This window comes from Condylura cristata, unplaced genomic scaffold, assembly GCF_000260355.1.
Source record: "Condylura cristata isolate star-nosed mole 26May11 unplaced genomic scaffold, ConCri1.0 scaffold00002, whole genome shotgun sequence".
Taxonomy (NCBI): Eukaryota; Metazoa; Chordata; class Mammalia; order Eulipotyphla; family Talpidae; genus Condylura; species Condylura cristata.
Window position 1 is genome coordinate 7,369,721 of NW_004567103.1, and position 11,410 is coordinate 7,381,130.

At 37.4% G+C, this 11,410-nt stretch overlaps 1 protein-coding gene across 1 annotated transcript in view; it reads right to left on the reverse strand.

Annotated features, from left to right (window-relative positions):
- NYAP2 (neuronal tyrosine-phosphorylated phosphoinositide-3-kinase adaptor 2) overlaps positions 1-11,201 on the reverse strand; it is a 193,960-nt gene extending 182,759 nt beyond the window's left edge. Inside the window, exons 1-3 of the mRNA XM_012725066.1 lie at positions 11,027-11,201; positions 10,255-10,742; positions 1,779-2,015 (exon numbers count right to left, since the gene is read on the reverse strand). Coding sequence (XP_012580520.1) covers positions 1,779-1,999 — 221 coding nt within the window. The 5' untranslated portion in view covers positions 2,000-2,015; positions 10,255-10,742; positions 11,027-11,201. The remainder of the gene's footprint in view (positions 1-1,778; positions 2,016-10,254; positions 10,743-11,026) is intronic.
- Positions 11,202-11,410: the final 209 nt, after the last annotated feature.

Here is an 11,410-nt window from a genome sequence, read left to right on the forward strand (position 1 = left end):
TTGGTCACTACAGCAAACCTACTTTTTGCCTCTGCCAGAATTCTCTTCCAAAGAATGTCTTTGGTCTCATCTCTCAGAAGGTACATTTCCAAAGTCTTAAATTTCATTTTATTTACAAGATCTTCCTTACTATCTGCAATCTACTTTATCTTGCTTTGTTTTACTGTGTACAAAATAGATATTACCCCTGTCACATCTATTTGTACATATTTACTTGCTTGGTGCTGGGCCTCATTGATCTTCCCCTGAGAACACGGTTCCTTCATTCTGTCTATTGGTATCTCATCAAGTTCTAGAACACTCCTTGATACTTAGTAAATATATATATATATATATATACTAAAATATAAATATATTGCATATATATATGTATGTATATATATATGTATGTATATATGTATGTATATGTATATATATATATATATATGCCATAAATATATCTTTAATAAATCAATATGTGTAACAGCAAGCAGTGACTGAGCAATCAGTCAGTTTTAGGTCTTGTTCTGAGAACTGTAGGAGAAACAAAACTGTTTTTTTCAAGGAATTTACATTGTAACTTGGACATCAACAATTGGGTCATTTTGTACATTGTGTTCATTGTTTGCTTGTTGATGCCAATCTTGACCACAGGTGAAAGATGCCTTAACTTGGCTCAGTTATTTCCAGTTTCCAGATTAATGTATTTATGCCTGATCCCCTTACTTCAGAATTGGAGTCAGAATTCAAGCTGGCCATCAACCCTTTTTTCAGGAGTCAGAGGTTTGCTTACCTTTGGTTGGTTTCCCTGTGCCTGGAAAGTTAGTTATTCTTCAACTACATACAACTAGGGGGATACATTCTAAGTGATCTGGTCATCTGAAACTACTGGGTGAATTCTGACATAAAATACAATTTCTTTAACTTCACCATTGAAGAAGACAGAATTTAAATCTACATAATAGTCAGGCCTTTTTTGAGTGTGTCTTCCCTGGTAGATTCCCTATCTGACCTTAACACCTGCCCCCAGAATCCTCCCATCTTAGCTGAGCTATTTTTTTTTAAAGATTTATTTATTTGAACTGGGGTACAGGCCAGAGGCTCAGGGGTGGCGAGAGGCTTCACCAGAGACAGAGTGGGGAGTAGAGCAGGCAGATCGAGGAAGTACACTGCTGAGGGGAGCAGCGGGCAGGTCAGGAGAGGTCTGCCACACCATGTGGTCACCTCCGGGGCAGGCGGGAATCGAACTCATGCGGAAGTGGCTTTAGCTTCTTAGTGCTGTGCTTTAACCTGCTGTGCCACCAGGGAGGGCCCAGCTGAGCTATTTTAAGGCTGAAACCATGTGGTCAGCTTTCAGTTTTTCCTGGATGCCTCCCATGTATTCAAGTGGAGCACATGTTATTATTGAACTTCCTTTTTATTTTTTTCTCTTATCAATCTGTCTGGTGCTTGTTTGATTATTTGCCAGCCTAGAAAAACCCAAAGCAATATGAGATGATTTCCTTTGCACCCTGATAACTATTACAGAGTTAGTGTGTTTTTATCAAGAGGTTGTTCAATATGAACTTTTACTTCGAGGAAGCTGAATTCCTTCCCTATCCCATCTGTACCTCCATCTGCCCAGCACTCCAGTAAATAACTTCTCTTAACGAAGAAAAGGATTGAGTAGGGTGGATTTTGTTTCATTGTCAAAGTCTAACTTTGACAAGTCCTGACTTGACCAGGTGACAACACCTTAACCTAAGCAGCATTCACATTTCCTCATGTGCACAAGACTTAGAATATTTGCTTACACTTACCGTTTTATTGCTTCTTCTTGTCTCCGGCGTTTTTCATTCTTTTCTTTCAAGTAAGCCAGATTTGTTTCGTTTCTCAAGCGGTCATTCTCTCGAGCAATGTCTGATGCATTCTGAATAACCAAGCCATCATAGGCCTTCATCCCCATGTCCTCGATGTACTGGAGAAATGTGTCCAAAGGGTCTTCCTCAGGATTTGAACTCATCATCTTCGAGGAGATCATGTGTAAGGAACACTTCCTAGGGGGAGGAGAGCATATTTACTTTGATCAGGGGAGTGGGTGAAGTCACGGTCTAATATTTTGAAATGTCATTGATTATGGGAAAACCTGTTTGGGGAAAATCTTTGATTAGAAATTACAAAAAATCAGAGCAATTAAAATCAATATTAAAGGAATGTTGCCCAAGTGCATATACTTCCTTAAAGTAGCAACAATAGCAGTTTAAAGACCAAAACTTGCTCCCGTGATAATGTGAGAGAGTAAATAGAGTGTGCAAAGATAAATGTTTACTTTATGGAATTAGAATCAAGATTTTGTTTCCCAAAAATGGATTCTTAAACCAATAAGCTATATCAGATCTTGGCCCTCCCTGGTGGTGCAGCGGGTTAAAGCACTGCACTAAGAAGATTAAGCCACTTCCTCATGAGTTCGATCCCTGCTTGCTCTGGAGGTGACCACATGGCGTGGCAGACCTCTCCTGACCCGCCCCGCTGCTCCCCTCAGCAGTGTGTTTCGATGATCTGCCTGTTCTGCTCCCCACTCTGTCTCTGGTGAACCCTCTCACCCTCCGCATCTCTGGTCTGTACCCCAGTTCTGTATGAATAAATTTAAAAAAAAAGATATATCAGATCTCAATTGCACTTATTTCTACTTATTGCTGTTTCAATGACTGTTCTGTTCAATATTAAAAATGCTGTAATGTTTTCATTGATCACCAGGATCTCATGGTGTGAGAGTTCAGACAGTGGTAACTATGATTATCATTGTCACATGAAAGTTTAAAAACCTGAGGTTTTCTGACAGAGAAACCAAAATCAACTCAAAAAAAAATAATAATAGCAAAACTTAGGACTTTCAACCAATACACATTACTCCTTTCTAGAAAATGTTAGCATCACAATCCCTACCACCTGCTGATATGAAGATTAAGAGAGCTGATGACTGAAAATAATTCAGCACTGAGTTCAACAATTGTAAACATGGAATAATGTTAGTTAATATTATGATTTAGAAAGAATGGGAGGAAGTCAGACAATAACAGTAGTGTTAGCTTGTCAGCTGTGTCTCTGAGTCTAGGTGGACTGTGGAAAACCAGCAGACTATGACTATCAGTGTGCATTGAAGTAGCCAGAAATCAATGAAATTAGTGGAGAGAGAAAATGCTTTAAGCAACAAAAAAGAATTAATGAATTACATGCAAGATAAATATTTTGCCTTTCTAGTCTAATAAGGTTTACGAAGGCCCATGGTCTTCAATTGTATAACCACCGTGCTATAGGAAGGGGGTGTGATTGTATCAGACTGAAAAATCAATTAACAAGGGCAACAAGTTGGTCGTTTAAAAGTTATAAATTACATTTACATCTGTTACTTTCTTCAAAATGCTCAAAAAGATATTTTGAAAATATCAGCCATTTAATGCAGAAGTATTAGCTTTCACTTTTATGACTAAAAATCATTTTCATCCTGAACTTTTTACATCTATAATCATGTTCCATAACCTGGATCATAGTTATGGAAATGTCAATTCTTTTCAGGGTTTATTAGCATTTCAGCTGTGGATGCATCCACATTCCAAGATACCTTATTTGAAGACCATTCATATATAAAGATTTATATTCTAATCTGTAAGAAATTTTTGAAACTAGAGCATAGATGTGTTGTTTGCTGACTGTTGACTTTTTTCTTTAAGATTTATATGTTTTCTTTGATGTTGCGCCATAATGGGTTGGAAAATGAAATGAGTCTTTTAATTCCAACTATCTAATGAAATTGAATTGTGTTTTAATATCAGTCATCAGATTAGATGCTTGAGTGGTGGACAGACGTAGAAACAGGAAATTAGTACCACAAAGGATTATAAAATCTCAGGAATAGATCCATAAGAACATGACTCTGAGGGACTTTAAGCATCACCATTATAAAAAATTCACTTTTGCCAAGGAATTCAGCACTACATATACCTACATGAAAAAGAAAAAAAATCCACATAACTTTATGACAATTAATTTTACCACAGTTAGAAGACCAAGTCAGAATTACTAGGATTTTAGAGATAATGCCTCAGGGAGGGAGATGATCACTCCCCTCTGCCCTCCAGCAAAACTGCATATTTCTCCCTGTGTCCCCATTATTCAATTTTTTTTTTAATTTTTTCCTTAAATGTTCCTTCCACCTAAATGACACAAGCAATTCCTTATACAGTTACAAATTCCAAATATTAACAAGGCTAATTGTGCTCCTCTGTCCTTTCAATTGGTTCTTGGTTAAATTATGTTTGTTCTGGGAAAATATTAGATAACAACATCATGAAAGTTTAATAGTATGGAAAGATGTACTGGAAGACTAATTTTAGGTGGAGATGAAAACTAGGGAAATGAAATTCAACCACCAAACCCAGTCAAATTCTAGAACAGTGAAAATTGGATGGATGTGTGTACACATGTTGATGCCACCTATTTCTGGACAAGTATTGGATTCTATGATTATTTGTTCAAGTGCGTTTTGTGTGCCTGTTGTGAACCAGGCACTAGTAAAGAGAGAATTGTGCCCCTCTACATGTTCACACAGCACTATGCAAATAAACAAAGAGTCCAGGTAATCCAAAATTTCAACATAGCCTGATGTGGAGAATTGTCATGTGGCTTGTCTTTGTGAGTGAATAAGACACACTTTTCAACAATTATATTCAGTCTTCAAAATTAAAAGTGAACACACAAGATAGACGAGGCGCGTAAAGAGTTAAGTCTCATCATTATGAAGTAATCTTCAGCCACACGGCAGCACTAGTTCAATTCCTGGCCAGGGAGTGACCCACATGGTGCAGCAGACCTCTCCTGTCTCCCATGGTGTTCCCCCTCAGCCACGTACTTCAGTGCATCTGCCTGTTCTGCTCCCCACTCTATCTCTGGTGAGTCCTCTCACCCCCTGTACCTCTGGCCTGTACCCCAATTCTTGTATACACAAATAAATAAATATTTAAGAAAAAATGGACTTAGTCTTTACTTGCTGTTTTAGTACATTTTTCTGCCATCTTGTCAACATGCAAAAGATAGTTTGTAGTGAGAATGGAGGTAGCATCCATGAGAGCTGAGCAGTGTGACCTCAAAATCCCAACTCAGGCATCCCAGATCTGTAATTTTGTGTAAGTTAATGTACATCACTAAGCTTCAGTTTCCATGTTTTTAAAAATGGTGGTTGGACTATTAACTTTCATCATTAGACAATGCACATAAATGTTCAGTAAATGTCACTGTAACTAACAGGCAGCAACACAATGAGTAGATACCCACAGTTCATCACTGTTATCAGGGTAATGTTTAGTCATAACTCCTTGTTCTCTAAAGTTTCACTGTGACGCACAAGAGGAGAGACTGTGGTGGAAATTCTTTGAGTCCCAGATGTGTGAATGGAGGCCTTGAAAGAATTTATAGGTTTGTCTTCTAACCCGATGAATGTACACAGACCTCTTACTTCTTCTGCCCCATTTTCTACAGACACAATTAAGAATTCTGAAGCATGTAAACTACCAGCTTCATCCCATTTCTCAAACTCTACTTTACAAACCAAAAACTGTCAGATAACTGAATTCTGATTCAACAGATTCATGATTTCACTCAAGAAAAACTGAACCTTGTGGTAAGGGTCCAGCTCATCACAACTCTGTGACTTCCACAGTGAGAAGCCACAGACAAGCATGGTCATGATGCATTTTTTCAGAAATGTGTATTTATGGCTAAGATAGCTATTGAGGATGGTGTGTTCAATGACACTAAAAACTTGATTGTGTTTTGACTATAAATTATTAAATCAAGTTCCCATTTGGCCTTTGAACAGCAATCCTGTATACGGACATTTTATAAGGGCCGGTTCTAAGTACTTCATTCCTAACATCATTATCTCAGACCTCATCAGTTAAGAAGCAGATATACTATATCGGAATAAATAGGAGAATCTACCTTACTAGTCCTCATGATTTTTTTTGTATGGGATTTTGTGGCAAGTTGGGTAAAAATGAAGGAGACCTCTGCATTCTATGGTAAGTTCTTTTATTAGAGCGCCTGAAGCCATTTTGGTTCAAAACAACATAGACATTTTAACCACCCCTGTAGAGCTGGCATCCATGTGTTTATGCACACGGCAGATGTTTTCTTTGGAATGTATGACATTCAAATATTTCAAGATTTTTGTTTGTACATTTTTTATCCTAGAAATTGTAATTAATATACAAAACCTGTGTCAGGAATTCTCCTGGGAAAGCATCTAACTGATGAAGCTCAGAATCCCCATACAAACCACATAGAACGGCATATCTTCATTTTATGCCTTTTTTCCACCATGTATGCTGCATTCAAAAGGGAGGGTTTTTGTTTAATTTTTGGATGGCTCTGTTTTGAATCATTTCTATTCTAATAAAAGCTACTGCTATTGGCTTAAAAATAACTGCCTGGTCAATTGCTCAGCTTTATTTTATTTTTTCACTTCTGCTATTTATTTCCTGTTGACCACACCCTTCATGAGGATTACTTTCTATAATATTGTGACACTTCCCAAAATCTAGACTTTCACTCTATTCAGCGAAAATATGACAATTTAAACTGGTGAGATACAGCCTATATTTAAAACACTAAGCATTTAACTTTTTGTTGAACTGACCATTTCCTTATTTTCTTTTGTGCAAAACTGACACTATACCAACACTAAGCCAATTGTTTCCATCAGAAAATAACCCATGTGTTCCATATACATGTGGAACATAAATCATACATAAGGCTATCCAAATAGATTCCATGGAGACATAAAATATTCACCTCCTTTTTTCTGTTTCAGTAACTACTGCTTGCATCCACAGAACTTTGGAAGCCAAGGCACTGCATGGTCAGCTAGTGTAAAAGCCAAGAAAATTGAGAAGTAAGTATATGGGAAAACTCTTATTAAGATCATATGTTCACATGGGTTATTCCTTTTGTAAATTAATGGATCAATGTTGTGTGGCTTCAGTTTAAGAAAGGATATTTAATGTGGTGCTAACAGGTATCAAAACTAGTTTCCCCCATACTGTGGAGGGATTTTCTAATCACAGGTCGTTGTTAAAGAAGATTTACAAAAAGGACCAGATAAATATTAGGCATGCTATGTTCTCATACACATTGACATATTTCTTTCTTTCTGTTAAAATTCAGAACAAATTATTTTTAGTGTAATTTCATATATCTCAGCTTCAGTCACTCTGGGGGAGTTTCCTATGGACCACTTACCACAGGTAGTTTTATGTGTACCGGCATCATCTGAGTGCATTAGTTCACTAACCCTGCTAGGTGTTCGTAAAATTTTTTGGTCTTCTTAAGGAATGTATACAGAGCTTCTGAAATGGATGTGTCTCCATCTAAACTTCGGATTTCCAGAATAATAAGTTATGAAAACTTTATTATCCCAGATATTTTCTATGCCACAGAGTGGCAAAAAAAGACAACATACTTGTTTGGGAGAAAACTCCTCCTGATTCTTTTTTTTTTTTTTTTTTAAGACATAGTTATTTATGAGGTACAGGAGCAGTGAGAGGATTCACCAGAGACAGAGTGAGGGGAGAAAAAAACAGGCAGGTCAACGAAGTACACTGCTGAGGGGAACAGCAAAGAGACAGGAGAGGTTTGGTGTGCCATATGGATCACCTTCGGGGCCAGGGATTGAACTTGCATTGAGGCAGCTGCAGTTTGCTTGCAGTGCTGTGTCCTAACCTATTGCACTAAGAGGGAGGGCCCTCCCCAGTGATTCTTGAGGTTCTAGAAGAAGCCTCTTAAGTTTTAGTTCACAGTTAGCCCAGGAAGATAATGCTATAGCTAAGATGTTGTTGCATTCATCTTATGCTGTTATTGCAATTTTTTTTGTGCTGATCAGGAAAAACAAAATACGGGAATAAAAGTCCTGGTGGAAAATCTAGGTAGTTTTCCTTTATTGTATGTTTGTGTTTTTATTATTCTACTTCTACTTCCCACCCCTTCTTTAATTTCTAAGGGTTGCTAATCACACCTGCCTCATTGCTATAAGGAATTAGAATGTGAGTCATTGAAATTTGAGTTTCCCTCCAACTCCAGTTATTGTAGCTTCTCTAAGATTAAAAAAAAAATGTTTTGCTTAGAGGTATTGATCCATATCAAAGTTTTATCCAAATAAAAGTTTTCTAAAGGAAATTATGACTTTTTTTTGTTCAACAGGAAAAAAAATAGATCCTTCACATTTTACATTTTCTCAGACCAATTTAAAAGCACATTGTGAAAACATAAGTATTTAAATAATCAGACTCCATGCATATGCACAATAGCTATGCAAATCACTACCTAAAATGTGCTGACTTCTCATAGGACCAAATCCACAGATCAGATTGCCTAGTGACTTAGTTTTAATCTATCACCCACGTAAAGCTTGAAAAAAAATGTGTTTCCCATAAAAATCTAATATTTCAAAAGTAAGTCCTATAATGTAACTTTAGTTATGTTGGAAACCCTCCCCTAAAGCCCGTAAATGGTCATGCTCATTTTCTCATTCTCATTCTCATCAAATGCAGCTGTTCTGCCCAAAATGGGAAATGTTAGAGTTAAAACCAAGAGAGCTCCTTGAAATGACTACAAACACACTGATTGCTCTTTTCTCAGAAAGCAGATTACTTTGTAGTGAGCTCTTCTCCACTGTCTTCCTTCCCCAATGAGTAAAATGAGCATAGAACATGTTAATACAGTGGCAACATCATAAATCAATATTCCCTCTAAACTTTGGGGTCTCATGGTGCTATTTGCCTCATGTCTTAGGTGAATGTACATTTTTAGTAATATTAGGGACTCAGACAAAATGTGAATGTTTGACATACTTTTTCAGTCTTTAGCCAAATGTTTCCAGACGCTTACAAGGCAGTATTTGCAAAGTAGATAGTATAGTACATTGCTGACTTGGGCTACAACAGAAACCATCTAATTGAACTGGCAGTCTATGACTTATTTATTGTTTTTAAGCAATAACCAATCTTCTCATCTTTAGGATTTTTATACTTCTCCCTCTAAACTTTACAGATCTTTGGGCTTTTCTATAATTCCCTGTGAAGTTGTAATATTTTTCTCAGGTCTGTTTTCACTTTTTTTTTTTTTTTTCAAACTGTCAACCTCCTTCCTTCTTTGCTGAGTTGGCAAACATATGTTGCACTTTCCACATAAAAATAAAATAATATCAACATTTCTGGCTCATATTTTATCACACAAATTTATTCGATTCCCACTTGATAATATAGAAAATAAATTGGAACATGGTAAAGGCTATGATGAATTAGGAGGGAAATTAATTTTCACTCTTGCATTGCATTCATTATTCCCAAGACTGAGTTATAAAATTTGCATGTTAAAATGACCAAAAAAGAAAAAAAAAACCACATCAAATAAACTTTTCAATTTTGTTATCTTATTTTTGACTATGGTTAGGGAGGAAATCCACCTGGATAGTTCTAAACCAACTTTAAAATCACCTAGTGAGAATAAACAACATTATTCCATGTGATAGTAGTTTCAGATAGGAAAGACCTACATTTCTTGTAATTACAACATTGCTGGCAATTGAAAAAATTAGAATGGGTACACTCCAACAAAAATAAATATTTCCCAAATAAAACAAGCCCATCTAAAGTTTTATAGAAAATATGTATTGTGATGGCACTAGTGAAATCTTTCTGATGTTAGGTGGCATTAAAATATATTTTTTCTCAAAGGTTTATGCCTAATCACTTAGGAAGAAGCAGTTTCAGTTAGGTGTCTGATAGTTTGGATTTTGGGGGGGGAAGGGGGTTCTGTGCCTTTTTGAGAAGGCAAAATTGGGCTAATACAAGTGTGCTGATATACTTTTATCAAATATTTATGATATGGAATGGCAGATAAATAGCTAGCATGTACAACGTGAATTCCAATTAACACCCTGGAAAATATTTTCAATGCTTTTAATAATTCAACAGGGTTTTATTTTACCAATAAAAATCTAGTTTAACCATTTCTGTGGTAATGGCACTAAGGGGCTAAGAGGCTTCAACATAGCCTGACATTCATTAAAGCCCTAGATGCCTTTGCTGTGGCTTTCTTTCTGATCCTCCTAGAAAGACATGCAAACTTCAGCATGAAGTCTCCCCAGCTAAAACCGGGTCCATTTCATAACCAGACTGCTTGATCTGTTTAATGCTGCCTTCAATTAGCATGCTTAAAGAATTTGAAAAACGATATACATACCAAAATTTAAATCCCCAGGGAGAGCTAAGTGCAATAATCAGAAGGTGACTTGAGTCTGTCAGAGTCCTCGCTTGTGATGAACCTCAGGGCAGCGCTGTGGGGTAATCCAGCACCATAAGACACAGACTTGTAGTTCAGTTCAGTTTTTCTTCAATTAAAGTGCATTGTATCTGGATGGGGTAAGTGTCCACTGCCAGATTCTTCATCACTAGAAATCAGAGAATTCTTGATGTCTTTCTATCTATCAGGTAAAATGGCCTTTAAAGTTTTCTAGAAAGACACGGTAGCAGAAAACAGGTGCTTGCTTCCTTCAATCCACATTCAGAAGAAAGAGGCTATAGCTAACGGGTGGGCATGAACACACGGCCCCTCTCCTTCCAGGTCCAGCAGGGAAGAAATGGAATGATTTTACCCACTTTGCTACACAGATGATTGTAAGACTCGAAGCAATCACCCAGGCTGGCTGAGGTGCCTCATTTGATTATATTCTGTGAAGACAAAAATAAATGAAAGCAAAAAATCAGAAGCATCCTTTCTAAATGTCTCCTTTCAGCCCAAAAGATGCTCTTTCTCATTGCTACTTACATACAGAAGGTTTGAAGCAGCCTAGCTTGTGGCATCGTTCCTCCCCCGTGACAACCAGCTCTCTCTCATTCTCTCTCTCCCCTCCCTCCCTGCCCCTCGCTCCCTCCCTTCTCTCTCTCCTCTCCAGCTGCCTTAGTCTGTTGATGCTGCTGCTGATTAATCAGGGATTCTGAAACAAAGAACCTACCTTCTGAAATAAGCAGTAATCTTTCTTCTCTGTTTCTGCAATCCGTCTGCATTGAACAGCAAAGCTGCCAGCATCCTAGCACCTTGGATAGTTCCTGCTCACTAGGCCCAATGGAAAAGGGAGGAGAAGAAGCAACTGAAGAAATGACAAGAAACCCGAAAGCAGCATGGTTCTACTTCGGATTTCGGCTCCCTGGGGTCTCCCATTCTCATTAAAGGCCTCACATCTAGGCAACAGAACCTCTCTCTTTTATCTAACTGAGCCGAAGTCTGATTTGTAAATAATAAAATGAGAAGAGGATAAAGAAACCCCGTCATTTATATCCAGGAGCACACTAACTCGGTCTTTATGAAGAAGGAAAATAGAAATGTTCTTACTACAGAG